Source organism: Eriocheir sinensis, chromosome 25 (assembly GCF_024679095.1).
Source record: "Eriocheir sinensis breed Jianghai 21 chromosome 25, ASM2467909v1, whole genome shotgun sequence".
NCBI lineage: Eukaryota > Metazoa > Arthropoda > Malacostraca > Decapoda > Varunidae > Eriocheir > Eriocheir sinensis.
The window spans coordinates 19,288,704-19,313,211 of record NC_066533.1 but is presented as its reverse complement, the minus strand read 5'-3'; the positions used below and the strand labels follow the sequence as shown (position 1 = coordinate 19,313,211).

Genomic DNA, 24,508 nt, shown 5'->3' with positions numbered 1-24,508 from the left:
CACGGCCGACATAACACCCTGGACCCATCCTTACCTGACCTCTGCACGGCTGACCGGTGACACAGGAGGCGGGGCGCTGAAATCCGTCACTCATTGCACGAAGCTCGGGTTGACATCGTAGGAGGCCACAACACAAGCCTTGAGGAACCAACAGCATGGTCGAGGCGTCACTCCTCGCAGCAGCCGCCAAGGCACAGCCACGTATGACTCGAGCCACCGCCGCCACCGCTGCCGGGAGGGAGTGGCCGAAACAGTGGTTGGCCACTCCGCCCGCCCCGCCCCGCAGCCTCATCATCCTTCTATTTTCATTATCATCATCACTATTATTAATTTACTGTAATGTTAAGTGTATGCATGAGAATGATAAAATATGATACAGCCCCGTCTGGTTACTTTGTCGTCAACTACTCGAACACCTGCCCCTGGCTGGTCCACGCCGCCCGGGGTCTCGACCCGTGGCGAGCCGCGGCCCTTCCCGGGGCTGGGGGTTGGCCACTTACAAGTCATTGCATGGTTATATAGTATTAACAGTTAGGGATAATAGTACAATACAACAATTTGTATTTATATTTTCAGTACGATATAATTTTTGACGTATTTCTTTTGTTACAGTGATGGGAGTCAGTGCTCGATGTGTCATAACTAATACTTTGGGAGCCTCTTCTTCTCGTGATGTGTTCACCGTCAACTGAAATGAGTTGACGAAAAGTTGTGAAAGCCACGACAAATTTGCGTTAACACCATAAAGCTCGGACCATTCCCAGACAGGCTCGCCGAGCGTGTCTGTCACCCGTCACACAGCCGACAATTTAGACAACTAATAAACAATGAATACTTGGATCCTGTTTCTTCTGAAAGCCTTCCTTGCCCACTTGAAGAAGTCTCCGGGCCACGAGTCTGGAACTTCTCAGTAATGTACCGGCTGGGTGGGGTGGTAAGCCTTATTCAACAGTCTTACTAGGCATATAACTAGTCTCTCCTAGCGACAGTCTGATGAGATGGGCTCCACACCGCTAACCAAGGGGACACGGGCCTTGTGGCCAGGGAAATGAAAAGGTGTTCAAAAGAAATCTTATATATCTGGAAATGAAGACCACAAGCACTTGGTAAACCATGAGATAAAGGAGTTCATCATCGTTGTATTAACAGTATATGAGACAGGAGGGAAGAGTCTTGTAAGGACTGAACAATGGAATATTATGTCTAAGACTAGTTTGTAAAAAAACTGCCAAATTTGTTACATTAAATTAAATGTATACCATCTTGTGGATGTCAACAACAGCTACCTGTAGATTACTTGTCTGTCTGCAATATTGAACAAAGGAGCAGGTGGCTGGCAGCGCTTCCTGCACACGGCTGTCTGATCAGCGCTGAGGACCACGCGGTGACAAGGGTTGATCCTCCAGCCGAGTGATTCCAATTTCCCACCCGTGGCTGCCACGCCTCGCAGGGCCGGGTGCTGGCCCGACCTGACATGGGCAGACCTGGACACGCCAAACTTAGAGTAATGAGCTGACCCTCTGCACCGCATTGAAGAACATGAGTACTGTAAGCTCCTGTATTTTATTATCACTGGCATGTGAAGGTGAACACACACTGTGTGAACATGTGGCACAGACCAATCACTATCACAAACAATGCTGTACAACTGGACCCTAAAATATAACCTTGTCACCATCTCGGGGCTTCGTGGCCTTGGGCTGGGAACCACCGCTGCGACGGTTCCTGCGCCGTCCGCCGCGTGACATCTACAGGCATCAACCAAAGTTATTCAGCAAGAAAGTTGACAAACACTGTTGCATATTTTATTATGTCTTTATCACCCTTGACTAACTGGAAATTCGTACTGCTTGGCATCTACACCACCCTGAGCTGCCTCCCGTGCCCTCGCTGCGGCCCACTAGAGTAACAGTAATATAAAGCGACGAGAATCCCCTGGGGAGTATCAAGAAAAGTCAAATAAAACTATAGGCTGATGCTTCTGCGAAAACCTCTTTGGCTGTCATGTTGGGAACAGAGTGCCACTGAACCAAGGAAAGGACGCCCCCCCGTGCTGCCGGGGGGCGCCCAGCACGACTCGTTTCACACTTGTTTGGAGTTGACTGAAGAAATGTGGCAAGTAAACAAAGTAATCACCAAAGTATCAACGGGGCACAACACATCAGGCAAAATAATCTGCTAAGTCTCATGTGTCCTCTCCGCCTCCTCCCCCGGCCGCGACACACCCACACACCCACGCCCTCGCCGGCTGCTCACCGCCACACCCTCGTCCTGTGTAGCGTTCAGCTGAGTCAGTTTCTACTTGACAACTACAGGAATTGTAACATGTTTATATTTTGCATAGTTTAATCTACAGATATTTTACTATATATTATTTACATTTTTGGATATATAACTGAAGTAAATAAATATGAATTGACTCTATAGAGAATTGAGAGAGTTTTAGAATACCCACAAACAGTTCAACACAAGACTAAGCACAAAAAGTAGTGTGGGGCTGCCCCGAGGGGCGCCCCGCTGACTGGCACTGTGCTGAGTGTGTGCAACTCCACCTGAACCAAGGAAGGCTCTGAGACGCAGGCAGCGGTGGCCGAGTAAGGCGCCACCGCGCAAACCCAGCGACCATGAGTGACTGACTGACTGACTCATCTCACGTCACTGCAACAGAACTGATGAGACAGATACATAGAGACAGAGCTAATGCTGTGTTTGGTAACATTACTCAGTTCACTTCCAATCTTTATGTAGGCAGTTTAACCAGCAGGTATTACACGATATTGATTAGGAATGACTAGAGACTTGATAATATATAATTATAATGCAGGAGAGCATCTCTTTTAAAATCTCAACATTTTCATTTATGCGACAAGAGGAACGTACATTCCCGTATGTTGTAAATGCACTATAGGACAGTACCTTAGGCAACAAAATGAGGACAAGACTAACATGACTAGCAGGGATGTGGAATGACCAGAGACAAAACAAGTGAAGAAGAGTCTTTGCATCCTTCATGGTAAGTAATCTGGGCTATGGCAACATTCACTTTGGATCATCAAAATAATAACTGGCCTGAGGAGCCTAACTGCTATATACATGATATGTACAAGACAACCATTCCGCCGAGCACCCGCTTCACACTATCCCGAGTGTCTACGTTAAGCCGGTAATCGGGACACAGAACAGACAGTCCCAGGAACACTAGTCAGGGCGCTCCACTCCCTAGGACCACCGCAACACTGACCACGACTTGAGGAAGACTAACGCTTGACAGGCAGAGGCAGACAAGGCTACAGCTGAGGCGGACTAGATACAGCAGACCTCAGTGTGGGATCTACAAACTTGCTATAGCTGCTGCTGCTGCTGCTGCTGCTGCTGCAAAGGGCTTGGGAACAATACAACTTGTTAAGAAGAGCTGCACAATATTAATCACTGTGGAACAGCTATTTAGAGTAAAGTTGGATGTCACCCTTGCTTCGCCCCACACAGGGAACCGTGTGGCTGGGGTTTGTAATGCACAATTTTTGCTGGACTGACAAAGATCTGCTCCCACAGAGTGCTGAGTAGGATTTGATCATTCCTCTGACTGGCACCCTCGCGGGGCCCCCGCCAAGGAGGCACGGCGGGGGCGGGGGCGGGGAGGCCTGCTGCTGGAGAGTCGTGGTGTGGCGGGGTGCGGCCGCCCTCAGGTGGGGGGCGCGCTGCTGGGGGTTTGATTGAGGCATGTGTTGCTCCTCGCCTTTATCAACTCATGGCTCACTCTTTCTCTGCCTCTCTTGGCGCTCCCTGAAGAATTGTGCTTTTTGAGATCGTATCCATGAGGTGGGACTTTTATATAGAGGTCTGTGGTGCCAGTCGCCCGGCATAACACTAGTCTTTGCAATGTCACTATCACTAGTTGTCCCCAGCGGGGCAAATGTCTGAGGCACATCACGGGGCAGGGGAGGGTCGCCCCAAGGGACTCTGGTGCCCGCCGCCAGGGGGGCACGGGGGCGTGGGGCAGGTCGGGTGGGCGCCGGGGCGCGGAGAGAGCGGGGGTGATGGAGGTGGCTTCCAACGGGCTTCTGTCCGGCAGCCCCGAGGCCACTGGGGGCGCCGCCCACCCCCGGGGCGGCTCCAGCAGCCGCCGCCACAGGAAGGTGAAGCACCGCAGGAGGGGAGTTATAAAGCACATCAGGACGCCCCACAGGAGGAAGTGGAGCGTGCCCGTCCCACGAAGCACCATCGAGGAGAGCTGGCAGGGCAGCCCACGGCCCACCAGCCACACAGCGGCTGCGGTAATGGCAACACACCTGTCCACTCTGCAACAAACACACGAACACACAGCACATTAGAAAGGCTGCAGGCAGCAAGGGGCAAGGCAGCAGGGTGTGTGCTTTAGTCCTGACTTAGCAAAAGTGTGGGGCTGGAGGGCTGGGGGATCTTAATAAAAACAAAAGTATTATTAATGAGGAATTTTTAAGTGGCTGAATCAATGGATAACTTGTTTTGATGGGAGGGAAACTCAAGTGGACATTTAAATGAGCTAAATTTAGACCACTGAGATAGCAGGTGATAAGTCTGGAGTGGTGGCGTGTGTGTGTGTGTGTGTGTGTGTGTGTGTGTGTGTGTGTGTGTGTGTGTGTGTGTGTGTGTGTGTGTGTGTTGGGCATTCCAAAATATTACAGTACAAAACAGCAAGTCTAATGTACAAAGATAATGAAGTATTCAAGTATATAGTAATTGAGTAAATACCATTATAATCACATGAGTTCTAATGTTAGGAGTGGGCATAGCTGACAGTGCAAAGCAAGTCATGCAGAGTGGCACTCCACCTCAAAGAGTGGAGGGCAGCAGCAACACAGCATTGTCTCCTCTGCCTCTCTCTCTACCTCACCCTCTTAAGCAACATTCATTCCTGCGAATTCCTGCACGTGTTAGGAAGGCAGCATTCACTTAGGGACAAACTTTAGCCCACAGTTCCTGGATGGTTCCCTCCGTGTGGTGCAGGAGTGTGTCAAGGGGAATGCAACAGTGTAAGGCCTCGCTAGGCTGAGTATGGGGCTAGTTACGTAGTGAGTAATCTGAAAAGTCATTACAAGAACAATGCAGTGAGGGGCCGCCAGGGCCCGGGAGTCTGCTAGTGGTGCCTGAGGAAACACTGGACAGACTGGGAATGGTAGCCACTTGCATTCAGCGATCAGCCATTCAGTGTGGAGGAATTTAGTCAGATCTGCTCAGAGGACTTTGAAGGTGCTGGTATTCTAGGCAATTTTTTGAGATGCAAATAAAATAAAATCGTACTGAAGAAGTAGCTGCCATACTCCTGGATAAGAGACTACAGTTTGTACTTTCACAGCAGGCGTGTCCACACCCTCCGTACAGAGTGAGTGTCATGAACACATCACTGTGCAGGGTTCTGCCACATTTCAATATGTATTTAAAGCACTTCTGCAAAATTTCACATGAAAAAGTACAATCAAGAAGAGCTCAGTAAATAAAGTAGGCCAATTGTAGGAATGGTTTTACCAAAAAAGTGAACTATTGAATGTGATGAGTTCTCTACTATCAATGTTGGGTGCCTAGTATGTCTGATTTCCAACTTTTCCAGTTTGGGACAGCATAAGAAGAAAGAATATTTATTTACAGGTAAAGCATCTCACAGCTGCTGAGTTGAAGCCACTACTCACTGTGGGTGTGACCTGAGCCCTACACAGTGTGGTGAGTGCTGACATCAAGGCCCAGTCAGGGAAGAATTACAGTGGTGCATTCACCTGTTCTTGGAGTGCAAAGTTTAAGTTTGGTGTGCATATAAGTCATGCTTCTCACTAGTGAAGGCAATATGTACAGTGACCAGCTGGTGCGGCAAAAACTACAGTGAGGAGCAAAATGTGAAGTGACAAAAGCTAGGCTGCGCCACACACCAGAGTGGCTGTGTCAGGCGTTTGAGTCACCCCTCAAACCCTGCGGCGCCTGAGCACACACTACAGTCAGGGAATGGCTGCACCCAACAGTCTTCTGAGAAGTGAAGACTTCACTCTACATGTCCCGTGCATGTCCCAGACAAGAGAGAGAAGTGAGGCATGCAGGACCCAAACATTGATGGTGTGAAACTGAGGAGTGAAGATGACTACCCGACGCTAGGCCACTAGCCCGCCCCGCAACAAGCAACGCCCGTGCAACAAGAGGCCACAACTTGATTACCGGTGGACACGGACCGCGCCGCCCCGACTTCCACCCTCCCAGCAGTACGGCATCTGTAACAGCACAGGGAGGTTAGTCAGCGCCCTCAGGGGACTGCAGCACCCGCGTCACCACACCAATCGCTCTGCGGAGCGACCCTGCCACTAAATGCCCTGAAAATAGCCATTAGTCTCCACTCTTAGCTTTCTACAAGACAACCGCTGGAAAAAGAAAGAGGAGTAAGTGGCAGATGAGGCGCTGTTGTCTTTGTTGTTCTATGAATTAAATCAGCAGCTTCATGTACAGCCTCTACTCTCTTAGTGTTAACAATAACAAGTCAAAATGAATAGCATTCATCTGCTCTAATCTAATTCATAGAATAAATAAATGGAACTTATCAGGCTTCTAAGTTTGTGAACAACACTTCCCTCCAGTGGTCCTGGTGACTGACAGCCCAGCACACTACACTGGAGGAAACACTGCTGTCCTCAGGGCCAGGACAGGCAACACTATCACATGTGCTTGTGATGCACAAAGGAGAAGCATACAGACAATATCTGATGATTCTTATCATTTCTGGTCCAGCTACTGAGTGTGAGCCACAAGAAATAATCTTATAAGATCTTTTGTATTTCTTACAATCACAGGCACATGTTCCTTTATTGTGATGCTAATGAGTATAACACTACTCTAAACACACATGCACACACCAAGTCACACACACACACACACACACACACACACACTCTATAGGGTCAATAAATACATGAGGGTCAGACTCACACAACACATGAACCTAACTCTCTAGAGCCAGCAAGGGAATATATTCACGTCATGTCCTACAAGGGAAAGCCTCGGCCACCCACCTGACACTTGCAGGTGACGCACTCGTCGTTGAGTGCCGCCCACTCAGCGCCGGGCGGGTAGACGGCCCCCAGGTAGTGGCAGCCCTGGGGGAGTGTGGCATCCCTTAGGGCAGTGGTGAGGTTGGTGTTGGGGGTGTCTAGGGCCATGCACGGGTCATTGGGGCACCGGGCACAGCAGTCCCCAGGCACACGCTCAGGGGAGGAGCAGTGCACTGGCGGACACTCCAGCGGCCAGCAGTCAATCTCTCCGTACTGGTGAGGAGGAAGATGACGTGCAAGAGTTAGTTATCTGGGTCTTCAGTCATGCAAACACTCATAAACAGTTACTATAGGTCTTAACTCAGAAAATTTTTATGTGCTTCCTTACTAATGAGACTTTCTATACAACAAAGTGAGGTCATTCTTTGTTGATTTATACCATAAGGTGCTGGCTATCATGTGTTTGAAGATACCCCAAAATTAACCTAACAAAACCCCAAACAGTTACTATAGGTCTTGACTCAGAAAAATCATATATGTTTTCTTACTAATGAGACTTTCTATACAATAAAGTGAGGTCATTCTTTGTTGATTTACACCACAAGGTGCTGGCTATAATGTGTTTGGAGATACCCCAAACTTAATCTAACATAACCTATCAAAACCAAAGCAGCTACTCTAGGTCTTGACAGAAAATTCATATATGCTCCCTTGCTAATGAGACTTTCTATACAACAAAGTGAGGTCATTCTTTGTATATTTATACCATAAGTTGCTGGCTATCATGTGTTTGAAGATACCCCAAACTTAAATTATTATTATTATTATTATTATTCACACATCTGAGTTACAAGGCATTCACAGGTCTGACTTACAAGGCATTCACAGGTCTGGCACTGGTACATCCAGCGCTGGCCACTGTGGTAGGTGACATTGGGCTGGGTCTGGTGTGGGCAGGAGGCACGGGGATCACAGTGGGGGCAGCACGTCAGGTCCACCTTTGGATCGGCGCAGTCACACACGAAGCGGTCACAGGTCACCGTACCCTCAGAGCAGGTGCACTTGGAACACTCGGAGCCCGGTGGAGTCCAGGCGTCCCCGTGCGGCCGCTCCTCGCCATTCACAACACAGCCTGGCGGAGGTGAACAGTGACGTGAGGCGAGGTGAGCTTAAGGTGAGGCACTGACCAAGGGGTGCAATATATTATTCTCTCTTCCTGGCTCAGAGAAATACAAGTTTAGACTGATCAAGATTACCAGAACAATCACAAAATGCAAAGTTTTGGTGCCGTTAACCCAACAGCAGTGACGGGGCAGATTTGTGGCTCTACCGTGTACCAGTGACAGGCCAAATTTTTGCTATGATATAAACCCCCAAAAATAGATCATGCATAAACTGATCACAAAAGTGTTGATATATATTATGAAATGGTTTGCGTGAGTGATATTTTTTTCTCATTATTCTCGCTTAGAGGGGCTTTTAAGAAACATGATACCCACAGTTACTGGGTTAAATTTGATATGATTTCACTTTGGTTTAAGGACAGATCACCTAGTCTAGACCATGGGCTCTGTGTGGTCTGAATATCTATATAAACTAACAATAAGAAAACACAACAACATACAACAAACTCAAACTCAGTCATATAAGTCACGAAACATTTGTAAAAGTCAGAGGGATAAGACAGGAGCAGTGGTTAGGGGGCTTTTCTTCCCCATATATATTTGCCTTCGAGTGGCTTCCTTTACCATAGAAAGCAAACAAGCAAAAAAAAGGGTACATACAGTGTAAATGAATATAATCTACCAAGGATAACACATGGAAGTACTCCTACAGACTAATGTAAACACTTATTTCTTATGTGTCTCTTGGAACTTCCAAAGTGGTTCTCTATATTTTCAATGAACACACAGCCACTAGAAGTTTAACCCGGTAGCTGCGGGGATCATGTTTCTTAAAGGCCCCTCTAAGTGAGAAAAATGAGAAAAAAATCATCACTCACATAAACCATTTCGTAATATATATCAACGCATTTGTGATCAGTTTATGCATCATCTATTTTGTTGGGTTTATATCAAGGCAAAAATTTGGCCTGTTGCTGCTACCGGGTTAATCCACTAGAGATGAATCCGTGTAATATTTGTGTTTTCTGGTGTGTCCGTGTGTGACTGACCGTGGGAGCAGGTGGTGTTGTTGTCACAGGTACACAGGAAGGAGCCGTCTGTGTTGACGCAGGTGGCTGACTCGTGGCAGGTGGCTGTGCCGGTGCTGCACTCATCCACGTCTGAAATTAGTGCAATGGTAGCTTTGTCAGTCCTCACAGTTAAAGAACAGTGAAAGAAGCAGTGCAACGGTAGCTCTATCAGTCTTAGCAATTAGATAACTATGATTGACTGATCTGTCTACAATATCTTGGCAGCTTCGTTAGTCTTTGCAATCAGATAACTATGATTGCTTGACTGATTTGGCTATACTATCTTGGCAGCTTTGTTAGTCTTTGCAATTACCAAGCACCCTCTTGCAGACTCCTTATGTTCTTAACTTAACTACTTACATTCTGAATTTATATTCTAAAAAACTGAACTAGTGGTCCTTTACAGACTCCTTACCTTCATACATTCTTGACTCACCTTGACAGAGTAGCTGGTGGCTGTTGTCGGCCAGGAGGGAGGTGTAGCCCGGCAGGCAGTGGCAGGTGTACCAGCCCGGGAGGTTGACGCAGCGGGAGTTTGCGTGGCAGCGGTGGATGCCCAGCGCACACTCGTCCACGTCCAGTTCACAGGTGGCACCCCTGAACCCCCGGCGGCACTGGCACACCCCAGGGGCCACGCACACCCCGCCGTTCTCACAGGGGGTCTTGCATATTGCTGGGGAGGGAAGGACTCGATGATAAACCTCTAACTTGTATTTATGTGTGAGTAGGCCTATAGGTGGCTAGGTTTTTAGGGAAGATTTGAGTGGGCTTTTTTCTTTCATCTTTTTTTTTTTATCACTTTTTTCATCTTATTTCAGTTTCATAATTTTTTTTGTCTGTTTTTTAGGTTTATGATCCAGGAAGGATCAAACAACCACCAGGGTCATAAAACCACCCCTGGAAACATTCAAAACTCCCATGAATTAAAGCCTTGTCAAGCAGGTAATCTTGGACACTGAAATGCTCAAGAATATGACCCACCCATGAGACCTTATTTAATACTTTTAGAGAGCAAGGTAACAAGTGAGGCACCTACGTTTGCAGTTAAATCCGTCGCCTGTGTAGTTGGCGTTACAGGTGCAGTGGTAGCCGCCCTGAGTGTTTGTGCAGGAGGCGTGTTGGTGGCACTCATGCGCTCCCTCTCGGCATTCATCGCGCTCCACACAGTAAAATGCATCCTGTCGCACATACCCTTCCTCACACTGGCAGTGGTACGAGCCAACCGTGTTGACGCACTGGGTATGGGCCTGGCAGTAGTGGCCGTGGTGAGTGCCGACAACCTGGCACTCATCGATATCTGGAAGGTGTCAGCAGCTGGTAATGGTCAACTTTTCCTCTTTTTTTTTTTTTTTTACATTAAAGGGCAAAAATATATGACAACAAAAGAGCTTGCTATGTCCTGCATCTATAGAAGTGAAGGTAGAGAGGAATGGCCAAAAGAGAGGTCAGTTTTGTGTTTCAGGATTATGAGAATCAAGTGTTGCAGTGTTACGAAAATCATATGAGGAAGGAAAACACGAAAACACATAACATAATTGACGTCTGACCTGTGCAAGACCGCCCATCGACTCCAGTGAATCCATCATTGCAGTGGCAGGCGTAGGTGGTCTGGAGATTGATGCAGGTGGCGTTGGCGTGGCAGTCATGGCCCTGGGCGCAGTAGTCGACCCCCGGGCAGAACTTGCAGCACTGGCCGGGGACGGTGAACTGCTCCTCCTCGGGACAGCTAAGGCGCGGGCAGGTCTCTTCGGGGTTCACGCCGCGACACTGCATCTTGCCGTCTCTGCACTCACAGTCAACACACTGACGCGGCGAAACGGTTTCTCCGTGGTCGTACACAACGCCTTGAAGCGAACATTGCTCTGCGGCGTGAGGAAACAAATGAGTAAAGCGGACCAGCACAGATTGGGAAGTTACGTGTTTTTTTTTATCTATGCAAACTATGATTTTGCTATGCTGTCACTGTACTAGTCTAGGATCGTACTGTGAAAGACGTACCATGAACCAGAATGTCCTAGTTAAATATACAGTGCCATTCAATGATTCCACTATCTGTATAACAGTTGAGAGACTTCCTAAGCATCTCTCATCTACATGTTATCATCTAAGAACGACATAAGAGCTAACAAGTGAATCAAAACTGGTGTGACTTAACATCTGAGAGACTCAAAAGCATCTCTCATCTATGTATTATCACCTAAGAACAACATTAGAGTTAACAAGTGAATCAAAGCTGGTGTGACTTAACATACGAGAGCCTTCTAAGCCTTCTCATTTATGTATCATCACCTAAGAACGACACAAGAGTTAATAAGTGAATCAAAACTGGTGTGACTTAACTTACGAGAAACTTCTAAGCCTTCTCATTTACGTATCATCACCTAAGAACAACATTAGAGGTAACAAGTGAGGGAAAACTGGCATAACTTACTCAGACAGACTGGGCAACATTCCCCCTCAGTATAGACAGGGTTCTTGCAGGTCTTGGCAGGACATGGAATTGGTCGACAAGTTACTTCGCCATGCTGTATGGGTTAGTCGCAGAGGTTTGAAGGAGGCAATATTAGAGATGGCGTAGTTAGAAAATAGTGTCTTTTTATTGAGTATAGGGCAGGTTAAGGGGAGGTTTGGGAGGCTGAGGGTATATATAACATCAAGATTATTAAGTATTTGGGTTTATCTTAGGGTTGGACTCCTCTAACAAGCTCTGGTTAGCGTTAATGTGAATGATTCTTTGTCGAGATTATATTGGCGATCCTTCTAAGGGATTCAAAAACAGGAGCTTGACATCACTACTTCAAAAGCTCAGTCATTACAAAAACCTTAGGGATTTAGACGAACATGAATGGAGGCTTGTGTGTATAGTCTAGCTAACAACTTATAATGTATCTGTAGTGTTAGTAATAATGTCCACACTACCAGCTAAGAGGGAGGCGAGAGAGAGGAGACAGAGGGTGCATAGAAGAAGCCTAAAATCAAGGGTTAGGTTAGCAAGAGGAGACATAAGCATCCCAGGTGTTGATGCAGGATTACTGTGGGGGAAGGGAAAAGATCTGCATGTATTGATTTATCCGACCAGTCCCGCCAACAACATCAAAATACTCCATGGTCAGCTCAGGATGAAGAATACAAAGATACACACTAAAACATGGATTCTTGAAAGGGTAGGTTACTAGAGCTAATGAGATATATGGGTCGGTATTTTTAAACATATCGGAGTCTCAGTTTGCCCGTTTGAAAAGCCTCTCGTAATAGAAGAAGTTGCTGGAGGCTTTTCATGGACTGTTTCGTGTTCCTGGTGATAGTTTTACATGACTTCTCTACCCATGAAAACCCGGTTAATCTTCTCTGTGGCCTTGGGAAATGGTCGTAATGGGAGCTTGATATGCTTATGAATATGAACCTCTCGTGGTAGTTGCTGAGGGCTTTTCATGGACTGTTTTGTGATCCCAGTGATAGTTTTACATGACTTCTGCATCTTCAATGGGAAAAATCACCTTTGAAGACCCAGTTATTCTTCCCTGTGGTCTTGGGAAATGGTCGTAATGGGAGCCAGAGACATTTAAGAAGCCGGTAGAGGCTTTTCATGGACTGTTTTGTGATCCCAGTGATAGTTTTACACGACTTCTGCATCTTGAACGGGAAGAACCACCCTTGAAGATCCAGTTCCAGTTCCCTGTGGCCTTGGGAAATGGTCATAATGGGAGCCAGAGACATTTAAGAAGCTGGTAGAGTCTTTTCATGGACTGTTTAGGGATCCCAGTGATAGTTTTACATGACTTCTGCATCTTCAATGGGAAAAACCACCCTTGAAGACCCAGTTAATCTTCCCTGTAGCCTTGGGAAATGAATGTAATGGGAGCCAGAGACATTTAAGAAGTTACTGGAGGGTTTTCATGGACTGTTTAGGGATCCCAGTGATAGTTTTACATGACTTCTGCATCTTCAACGGGAAAATCTAACCCCTCCCCACCACCACCCATGAAAACCCGGTTAATCTTCTCTTGGGAAATAGTCATGGAGGGAGCCCGATATGTTTAAAAATACAACCCAGTAATGAAAATAAGCACACTGCATGAAACAATAAGGGAATAATGTATTAGTAAAGATAAAAAATAGATAAAAATAACAAGACCACTGCGTCAGACTGAGTATGCTGACCGCAGTAGTAGGAGAAGGAGTATTAATCACAGCGAACAGCATAATGATGATCAAATAAGGCTAGACAGCATAGAAATTGAGGCAAGCAATAAAAAGTGGGGCATAAAAATAACAGTAAAATAAAATACCATTCACTAACACATTGAAAAATAAAAACAAGGAGAAATGAGTCAATGAATAATCAAGCCAAAATGAGCATGTAAGCTAAGAGTGGAAAAGAACAAAAGAATTATACTAGGAAACTGTGCTATTTGACTGAAAATCATTTGTAGGGGAATTTCGAGCACAGCTGATTGCCGTAACTCTTCCCTTAACTCATAAATTAAATTGTTGGCGATTTACAATGTGGAAATGTGGATGTTAATAAGTACTTTGATTGCGAGTCTGAAAAAACATAAAAAAGTCCACATTTTCTCAGTGTAAATGGAGAGTTAAATCGCAGAACAAAGAAGCCAAAATACTAATTAAGCCACAAAACTATCGCCAAGGTACAGCAAATAAAATGAGGAAAAGAAAAATGGAATATACCCAAGAAAACAGCTGATTGCCATAACTCTTCCCTTGACTGATAAATTAAATGGTTGGCGATTTACAATGTGAAAAAGTGGAAGTCGTTAAGAACTTTGATTGCAAGTCTGAAAAAATCATAAAAAAGTCCATATTTTCTCAAGTGTAAATTAAGTCGCAAAACAAAGAAGCCAAAATATTAATTAAGCCACAAAACTATTGCCAAGGTACAGCAAATAAAATGAGGAAAAGAAAAATGGAATATACCCAAGAAAAAATCCAACTCACATGTCCCTATATATATATACAAAGGAAGGAAAACAGGAACTTCATTACAGTATGCCCGGACTTCGACCACTACACGAGGATACACACAGCACATTGACAGTATATTAAACCCACAGATACAGAGATACAGAGAAGGTTGCAACAGTTGGGAAATGCAAGAAGAGAGAGATGAAGAGAGGTGGTTTGAAAGACATACAGAAAGTGAGATAGACAGAAACAGGAACTTCATTACAGTACATCAACAACACACTGACAGTATATATTAAGTTTGCAGACACAGAGATACAGAGGAGAGGGAGTCAGAGAGAGAAGGTTGCAATGGTTTGGATATGTGTTAAGAGAGGAGAGATGCAGTTTGAAAGAGATACAGAAAATGGAGAAGAAGAAGGGATTGGAAAAAGAGAAGCAGAATAAAAAAGGAAGGAAAGGAAAAGTAGGAACAGAAGGAAAATGATAAGTAGGAAAAAGGGGAAGAGAAAGAAATGTAGAAGAAGAAGAAGAAGACAATGGATAAAGAAAGTGTAAAAGAAGGAAGGAAGGAAGAGGAAGACAAGCAGAGGGAATTATAGGAACAGAAGAAAAATCAGAAGCAGGAAAAAGGGGAAGAGAAAGAAATGTAGAAGAAGAAGAAGGCAATGGATAAAGAAAGGGAAAAAGAAGGAAGGAAGGAAGAGGAAGACAAGCCGAGGGAATTATAGGAACACAAGGAAAAGGAAGAAGCAGGAAAAAAAGGAAGAAAAAGAAGAAGAAGAAGAACACGAACGCAACATGTCACTCACCACACAAGAACAGATTTCGCAGCCACTCTTCCAGTTAGCACCATCCTGCCTGACAGTGCCGTTGACCCGACATGACCTCTGGCAGTCGCACTCCTCGACGGCTGCCAGGCGGGCCTCCGAGGCGGTCAACTGGAAATTAGATAGTTAGATTAAGTTGGGTTAGATTTGGTTAGGTTAGGTAAGGTAAGGTTAGGCAAGGTTAGGTTAGGTTAGGCAAGGTTAGGTTAGGTAAGGTTAGGTAAAGTTAGGCAAGGTTAGGTTAGGCAAGGTTAGGTGAGGTTAGGTAAGGTTAGGTTAGGTAAGGTTAGGCAAGGTTAGGTGAGGTTAGGTAAGGTTAGGTTAGGTTAGCAATACATTCCTCCTTCTTTTCCTACATTTATTTCTCTTCCTTTTCCTTCTCCTTCTCTTTCTTTCTCTTCCTTTTCCTTCTGTTTTTCATTTCCCCTTTCTCTCTTCCATTTCCTTCTAACTTTCCATTCCCCTTCCCTTCTTCATATAGGGTCTGTGTGGACTGCATATCTATATAAACCTATGTAAACAAATAAAGAACATAATAAAAAACAAAAGCCCCTCAGCCTCACCCGCGTTGCCAGCTCCGCCACGAGATGCTGCAGCTTGTCCACGCGATCTGAGAGGACTTCGAACTGGCCGCAGGTAGGACATTCCGCCTCTGCCTGGGGACACTGCAGCAGGTAACCCCCCGTGCCCGACACCAGGCGCACGTCTTGTAGCGCTCCCTGAAAGATTCGAGGCGTGTGTGAGAGAGCTTCTGGAGGTGTGAGGTGGTGTGGAAGGCGTTTGGATGGTGTGAAGAAGGAAGAGGAAGAAGATGAGGAGGATGTACAAGAAATAGAAGAAGAAGAAGACGAGGAAGAAGAAAATGAATAGTACGTAAGTAGAAGATGGATGATGTGAAGAAGGTAGAGAAGAAGGAATGTCCAAGATATAGAAGATGAGGAAGAAGATGACGAGGAAGAAGAAAATGAATTGTAAGTAGAAGAACAAGAATTGAGATGATATGTCAGGGATTAGACCACAAGGAGGAGAACATGAGGACGAAGAAGAACAAGAACAAGAACAAAAAGAAAGGAAAACACGATCACTACACACAAAAACTCACTTCAAAACCACCCCATTAACTCACCTTGAACAAAAAGTGCTTGGCGTTCCGCTGGCCCAGGTAGAGAGCCATCGGGGCGTCGCGAAAGGTTGGGTCCTGACTCAACGTGGGATCGGCCGGGTCAACGGGGGGTGCGAGCGAGGCCAGGGCTGTTAGGTTGGTCATGGGAGGCGGGGCGAGGCGGCGGTAGACACGCGAGCAGTCCACCCAGACCTCCACTTGTGTCCCGCTCACCACGACGGAGACCTGAGGGAAGGGAAGGAAGGAAGGAAGGGATGGTGAGTTACAGAGACCTGAAGGGAAGGGAAGGAAGGGATGGTGAGTTATAGAGGGAAGGAAGGAAGGGATGGTGAGTTATAGAGGGAAGGAAGGAAGGAAGGGATGGTGAGTTATAGAGGGAAGGAAGGAAGGGATGGTGTTATAGACCCATACCCATCCCCACCCCCCCCCCCAACTCCCCAACCAACCCCCCCCCCCCCAACCACTTCAACCCTAACCATTCCCATGCACCCCAACACACCCACACCCATTCTCACCCATCCCCATCCACTCCAACCCATCCCCACCCACTCCCCCCCCCCCAATCCCCGACCCTCTCACCTTGTGCCATCTCTGGTCGGCGATTCTGTAGGGGAAGGTTTCGACGTGTACAGCACCATCATGAATATAGTGGAGGCGGATCTCGTCCTTGCGGCCAGATGACTGCAGCTCCAGGTAGCGTTGGTTGCCCCGCGAGAAGGCCAGGATGGTGCCGGCGTTGCGGTCCTCCTGCTGCAGCGTGGCCATCATCGTGAACTCCCGCGTCCCGCTCAGCAACGCCGCCGCCGCCTTCTGCACCGCCTCTGGCACTCGAACCTCCCGGGACTCGCCTAGGACACAGGTGGGGAGGGGAAGCTTTAACATTTTTGAAGCTAGCTCTAAAGATATGAAAGATAGCTCACTCAGATTTCTTGGGCATGTGCGTGGATGGTTGGTTCATGTGTGTACTGGACTTGGTGTGTGTAGGTGCCGTGAGCGCGAAGATATACACACCGAATAATGAATGACCAATGGCACCCCAACCTCCCGGGACTCCCCTTGGACACAGGAGGGGAAAGTTTTAACATTTTTGAAGCTAGCTCTAAAGATATTCAAGACAGCTCACTTAGATTTCTTGGCCATGTGCGTGGATGGTTGGTTCATGTGTGTACTGGACTTGGTGTGTGTAGATGCCGTGTGCGCGAAGATATACACACCGAATAATGAATGACCAATGGCACTCCAACCTCCCGGGACTCGCCTTGGACACATGGCGGGGTAAAGTTTTAACATTTTTGAAGCTAGCTCTAAAGATATGAAAGATAGCTCACTCAGATTTCTTGGGCATGTGCGTGGATGTTGGTTCATGTGTGTACTGGATTTGGCGTGTGTAGGTGCCGTGTGCGCGAAGATATACACACCGAATAATGAATGACCAATGGCACCCCAACCTCCCGGGACTCGCCTTGAACACAGGAGGGGAAAGTTTTAACATTTTTGAAGCTAGCTTTAAAGATATTCAAGACAGCTCACTTAGATTTCTTGGCCATGTGCGTGGATGGTTGGTTCATGTGTGTACTTGATTTGGTGTATGTAGGTGCCGTGTACGTGGAGATATACGCACATACATACCGTACGATAACCTGAAGTGCATGTTGAGGTGATGTTAACAGAGAGATTGAGGGAAAACTGAAGGTAAATACACATGGGGGACTCGCCTAACACAACAGGGGGAAAAGAAAGGTAATGTTAAGAGGTAAATATATGAAGAAATTGATAGATTAAGACGCATAAGGTAAAGAAAGCAGAGTAATAATGACCCTTCTAACCTGTCAACTGTTTTCTGGGTTAACTATAGATACATAGATAGATAAATGGATAAAGAAATAGACAAGCTTGTTTTCTTTCACTCTTACCCTTGAGCTGTTTTCTTTACCGTAAATAAGTATAGCTCTGTCATTTTCTTAACACTTGACGCTCGGTTCTGAAGTCTTTAATCACGCTAATTTTCCAAAAGGACATTATCATCGGTTTATCTAACGTGACAAGTGATTGGGGATCGGGAAACAAGACATAACAACCTTCTATCATGTTCTAAAACTTTAACACTCGGTTCTCAAGTTTCAAATCACCGTAAGCTTCCAAGAGGACATTAAAATCGGTTTTTCTAACGTTACTAGTGATTGGGGATCGGAAAACCAGACATAACACTTTTTATCATTTTCTTCAAATTTAACACTCGGTTCTCGTTTCAAATCACCGTAAGCTTCCAAGTAAACTATAATCGGCTTTTCTAACGTGACAAGTGACTGGGGATCGTGTAACAAGACATAACTAACCTCTACCATATTCTTAACATTTCCCAATCGCTTATCAAGTCTCAAATCATTTTTAGCTTCCAAGTAAACTATAATCGGCTTTTCTAACGTGACAAGTGACTGGGGATCGTGTAACAAGACATAACTAACCTCTACCATATTCTTAACATTTCCCAGTCGCTTATCAAGTCTCAAATCATCTTAAGCTTCCAAGTAAACTATAATCGGCTTTCCCAACGTGACAAGTGACTGGGGATCGTGTAACAAGACATAACTAACCTCTACCATATTCTTAACATTTCCCAATCGCTTATCAGTCTCAAATCATCTTAAATTAAGCTTCCAAGTAAACTATAATCGGCCTTTCTAACGTGACAAATGACTGGGAGCCGCGCAGCAAGATCAAGCAAGCTTCTAACTATAGCTTTCAGCGGATATTATGCAGAGAATACAGAGGTGTGATGCCGTCAGGGTCACCAATAACAGATAGATTCCAGGAAGAGGTATTCACGCTTCCTTCTGGTCTAACTTTAGGTGGGTTCTGGGAAGGGCCTCGGCAAATACACGTGTTCCCGCCCCCACTGCAATTTCTGGTCAAGGTGGAAGGAAGAATTACCTGCTAGAGTGGCCAGCTTGTGACATGCACTGAGCCGCACCGTCACACTATGCCATGCACTCTTCACACTAAACGTTCCTATAGCAAACTAGGACACTGATTTCCACCGCATTTCACGACAACACACGCAGGGTCATTGGTGCTACGAGGAAGGTGCCGACAGTACTTCATCTGCACGCCGTTCTTAATTTGTTACCTGGTGCTGGATCTGTGTGTGTGCGCGCTGCTTACGAGGGAACTCATAAACGGTTCTTCACATATACAAACAGGGCGGTTGTTAAGTTACCTGGAGCTGGATATGTGTGTGTGCGCGCTGCTTACGAGGGAAGTCATAAACGGTTCTTCACATATACAAAGAGGGCGGTTGTTAAGTTACCTGGCGCTAGATTTGTGTGTGCTGCTTACCGGGAAGTCACAAAACGGTTCTTCACATCCAGGGGAATTCTTACGTTACCTGCATGGCTTACCTATGATTAGTTACTCGGTCTGCTCGGTCTGAGGGCTGGGTGCTCACCTTGGAGGAAGACGGCTGGGGCGATGGGTCTGGGCCCCGGGATGACTGTCAGGCCCGGGTAGCTGGTGTTCCACAGGGGCAGAGACTCGATCAGCTCCACCTGCCGCCCCCCGCTGCTCTCCGCGGAACCTGGAAAGTAGAAAGGGGGCGTCAATGCCTTTTATGACATGGATCCTACTCCTGTATACTACTACTTCTGGTATTACTATTCCTAATACTATTCCTGTTATTAAAGTTCATATACTTAATCTAGCTTCTTTTTCTCCTCTTCCTCCTTTTTCTCCTCCTCTTCCTCTCTTCCTCCTCCTCCTTCTCCTCTTCTTCTTACTCCTATTACTGCTACTATTCCAAATCCTCCTCCAGCTCCTCCTCCTCCTCCTTCTCCTCGTCCTCTTTCTCCTCCTCCTTCTCCTCCTCCTACTCCTCCTCCACCACCTACTGCTACTATTGCTACTACTTTTACTGCTACTACTACTACTACTACTACTACTACTACTACTACTACTACTACTACTACTACTACTACTACTACTACTACTACTACTACTTCGTCCTTGACCAAACCTGACACGCACTTGTTCATCGTTCTCAAGATTTCGTCGTGTGTCAATTAATTTTCTTTTTGATTTGCTTCAACATTTTTTTCTTTCCTCCGTGCTGATCATCAATTTCAAGCAGGAGGAAGAAGAATGTGTGTCTGTCCGATATTTTTTTTCTTTTACTTTCTCTATTTTTTCTTTTATATATTTTTTCTATGCCTTTGATCTGTCTGTTCTATTTGTCCTTGAGTTTTATTAAGGACACACACACACACACACACACACACACACACACACACACACACACACACCTACCTCTTCGTGGTGCAATACACCTCTTCGTGGCGCAACTGGTAGAGCGCTGCAGCAGCCAGGCTTCACGGTCTGACAGGGCGGCGGTTCGAGCCCGCTCAGCCGGATTTTTTCAATTGACTAGGAGAGGTTACTGTCCCCCCTTGAGCAAGGGGGTTGGGGTGTGTGGTGTGTGAGGTCCTGGCAGTACCCAGAGATCGACTAAATGAGCACTTGCTCTGTCGGGAGGGTACCTGCTGGCGATTACGAGTCCAACTCGCGATCAGGCCTTGGTGAATTACACACACACACACACACACACATTAAATAAACAACTAAGAACCGAATGAAGAACGAAGGGAAAGGAGAAAGGAGAAAAAGGAGAGAAGGAACAAGGAAAGAGTTAAAAGGGAAAAGGAGAAAAAATAAATGGAAAAAGTAAGGAAAGGAAATAAGGAAGGAAAATAAGAGAAAAATGAAAGAATAGGAGAGAGAGAGAGAGAGAGAGAGAGAGAGAGAGAGAGAGAGAGAGAGAAACTAACATTTTCTCTCTTCCATTCTTAAACACTGCGACAAAACTCCGTGGACTTAAATTTAATACAATGATTAAATTTTCGAGTATATTTTTCTCCTCATTTTCTTTATCTTTTATTATTTATTTTAAAGGTAGACTTCTATATAAAAAAAAAAGGTTCCGTGATTTTCCCTTTCTTTTTCTTTATCTTCCTCTTTCATTAACCAACACTTCAAGGTTAGATTCTTTTTATTTTCTTTATTTTATTTTGTATTTTATTTCGTGATCAAATTCTTCACTTCTTTTCTTCCTTTGATTCATAACTTTTTTTATACGTGATTTCTCTTGATGTGTGACGTTCAAAAAGAGAAAGTGAAAGTAGTAGTAGTAGTAGAAGTAGTAGTAGTAGTAGTAGTAGTAGTAGAAGTAGTAGTAGGAGTAGGAGTAGGAGTAGGCGTATGTTAGTGTGTGCGTGATTCTCTGCAGTATTGTGGTTCTTTTCATGTTTTTTTTCGTGATCAAGTTCTTATAAATAAATCTTCGTCCAATTTTCCAACTGTGTGTGTGTGTGTGTGTGTGTGTGTGTGTGTGTGTGTGTGTGTGTGTGTGTCGTCCTGGTGGTGTTGTTGTGTTTGAATAAGTTAAAGGGCGGTGAAGAGGAGCAAGAGAGGGCGGGGGAGAACACGAACGCTACACCCGAACATACTCACACCCCTCCTCCTCTTCCTCTTCCTCCTCCTTCTACTACTACTGCTATTACTACTACTACTACTACTACTACTACTACTACTACTACTACTACTATTACTACTACTCTCTAAATCACACACACAACACAAAAACAAAAGAAAACAGGAAAACCAGACCCCCAAAATCGGCCCTATGTCACTCTCTCATAGTTTCCCTTTAAAAACTCTTCGTTCGGTTGGTCCCAGGAATAGAAAACGCGGTCGCCTCGGAATAGCAAAGAATACGATGTTGGTGTAGGAATTAGTGATAGGAGGAGGAGGAGGAGGAGGAGGCGGAGGAGGATACTATGTCTTCCTTGAACCTTCTGTAGAGTTAGAAGAAGAAGAGGAGGAGGAGGAGGAGGAGGTAGGAGGGGAAGAGAGGGAATGAAGAAGGTGAGTAACGAAAGGAAAGGAAGGAATGAGAGAGAGAGAGAGAGAGAGAGAGAGAGAGAGAGAGAGAGAGAGAGAGAGAGAGAGAGAGAGAGAGAGAGAGAGAGAGAGAGAGAGAGAACTAAGCTGAACGTTTAATGAATTTGTTTATGTCCAAATTTCGCAATGACAGTGATATTTCTTCCTCCTCCTCCTCCTCCTCCTTGCTGACTAGACACATCCACTCAGCCACCGTGAAAATGAGGTCACCCGGTTCGAGCCCCGCCGAGGCCACGGGAAGCGAGTCCAGCCAGCGTGGGGAAGGTGAAGTAATTAGACCGTATTTAAACGCCTCGGCGCCTCAGTTCGCATGTTTGAAAAGCCTCTCGTCGTGGAAGTTGGTGCTGAGATTTTCAAGGACTGTTTTGTGATGCCAGTAATAGTTTGACCCACCGTTGCCAGATTATCGTACTCAGAGCATAGTATTTACCGGTTTCTGACGCCTAAGTATTGCCAAGAAACATCAGGAATTAACTATTTTAACGATAACTATAAATGAATCTCGTTATTGGGGACCAGGAGACAAATTTGGGGTCGGAGGTCGGTAAATATAAGAGGCTGAGTACGACAATCTGCAACGTTGGTTTGACCCGACTTTTGCACCTTGAACGGGGAAAAAACACCAATGAAAATCGCAATGGAAGCACGATACGTTTAATAAGAAGTTGCTGGAGTTTTCATGGATGTTTCGTGATACAAGTGATAGTTTGACCCGACTTCTGCATCTTGGACGGGGAAAAACACCAATGAAAACGTGGTTGGCATTGGGATATACTCGCAATAGAAGCACGATACGTTTAATTAAGAAGTTGCAGGGGTTCTCAAGGACTGTTTTGTGATGCCAGTGATAGTCTGACCCGACTTTGTATCTTGAACGGGAAAATCACCCATGAAGACCCGGTTACTCTTCTCTGCGGCCTTGGGAAACAGTCGTAATGGGAGATCGAGACTTTTAAGAATAATGGGGGAAGAGAAGGAAGAGGAAGGGGGCGGGAAGGGGAAGAGGAAAGAGGAGGAGAAAGGGGAAGAAGGGGAGGAAAGGGGGATCATTTAACACGGAAAGGGAAGGGAAGGTAAGGGAAGGGAAGGTAAGGTAAGGTAAGGTAAGGGAAAGGAAGGTAGGGTAAGGGGAGGTAAGGGAAGGTAAGGGAAGGGTAGCTAAGGGAAGGGTAGGTAAGGAAAAGGGAGGTAAGGTAAGGTAAGGGAAGGGAAGGGTAGGGAAAGGAAGGAAAGGGGAGGTAAAGGAAGGGAAGGGAAGGGGAGGGAAAACACGTAAGGTGGCGTGTGGCACCCCCCTTCCCTCCCTCCCTTACTCCCCCCTCCCCTTCCCTTCCCTTCGTGACCCTTCATAGATAGCCATCACGCCCCCCTCCTCCCCCCCTTCCCCCCGCCCACCTCTCCTTCTGATCATCCCTGCGGCGACCCTGATGAAGACGCTGACGAAGGAAGAGGAGGAGGAAAAGTGAATGTAAATGAAGATGAGCAGTAGAGGAATGAGATATATGAGGAGGAGGAGGAGGAGGAGGAGGAGGAGGAGGAGGAGGAGGAGGAAGAAGCGGAGGAGGTAGATAAGAATTTTTTTTTTACCTGTGTTTTTGGTCTCTCTCTCTCTCTCTCTCTCTCTCTCTCTCTCTCTCAAGCTTATCGATTCGCCTTCCCTCATTAAACAGAAAAAATAAAGAAAAAAAATAATAAAGTCGATGATTGCAAAAGAGGTAAGACTGAGTGTGTGTGTGTGTGTGTGTGTGTGTGTGTGTGTGTGTCAAATTGATGGTGTCTTGACTCCTCTCTATCATTGCTCATGCGAAAAAAAAAAATTACATAGATAGATACATACATACACAGGTACACATAAGGATACACACACACACACACACACACACACACACACACACACACACACACACATGAGCATACATACACAAATAACAGACGCAGTAATGGTGTAGAATAACTATGACACACACACACACACACACACACACACACACACACACACACACACACACAGGAACCTTGACATTAAGGAGCAAACAAACACACGTATACGAAGGAAGAGACAGTCAGACAAGATAAGGAAATAACGAAGAAAATTACATAGAGAAGCAGTAGTAGTAGTAGTAGCAATAGTAGAAGTAGTAGCAGTAATAGTAGTAGTAATAGTAGTAGTTAAGCAGTCGTGTTATAGATATAGGTAAAAATAGGTAAGCTAAGGAAGGTAAACAGATGGGTAAGGGGTAAGAAGGTAGGTAGGTAATTTTTTTTTCTGCCCATAGCGCCGCAGGCTGTCTTGAGGGGCCTCTTGGACATCCCCAGCCCGTTAGCGGCGCGGGCGAATCTTATTTATAGTGGCTGCCGTGATGCATGACTCTTGCCTGGCCCTTGCTGCCCCCCCGGTACTCCTCATGACCGAAGTCGCTTAAGTTAGGGTTGATTGAAAGTCTGGGCAGCATGTGGGTAATCTTCCGACACTCCGCGGTGGTTG

General features: G+C 45.9%; 1 protein-coding gene across 3 annotated transcripts; it reads right to left on the bottom strand.

Annotated features, from left to right (window-relative positions):
- Nucleotides 1-553: 553 nt before the first annotated feature.
- LOC127003566 (protein kinase C-binding protein NELL1-like) lies at nt 554-19,683 on the bottom strand. Of its 3 annotated transcripts, none has more exons than XM_050870442.1 (14): nt 19,520-19,682; nt 16,654-16,922; nt 16,078-16,299; nt 15,515-15,670; nt 14,934-15,062; nt 11,630-11,723; nt 10,746-11,060; nt 10,235-10,495; nt 9,635-9,871; nt 9,178-9,288; nt 7,880-8,136; nt 7,026-7,277; nt 6,181-6,233; nt 554-4,298 (listed from the first exon to the last, which is right to left on the bottom strand). In XM_050870442.1, the coding sequence occupies exons 2-14, from the start codon at nt 16,840-16,842 to the stop codon at nt 3,683-3,685; spliced, it is 2,892 nt and encodes a 963-aa protein (XP_050726399.1). In that variant the 5' UTR covers nt 16,843-16,922; nt 19,520-19,682; the 3' UTR covers nt 554-3,682. The 3 variants fall into 3 exon arrangements, 2 of the variants coding, with proteins under 2 accessions (XP_050726399.1, XP_050726400.1); XR_007757151.1 differs by having other exon boundaries at nt 4,154-4,298; nt 6,111-6,233; nt 19,520-19,681; XM_050870443.1 differs by lacking the exon at nt 6,181-6,233 and having other exon boundaries at nt 19,520-19,683.
- Nucleotides 19,684-24,508: the final 4,825 nt, after the last annotated feature.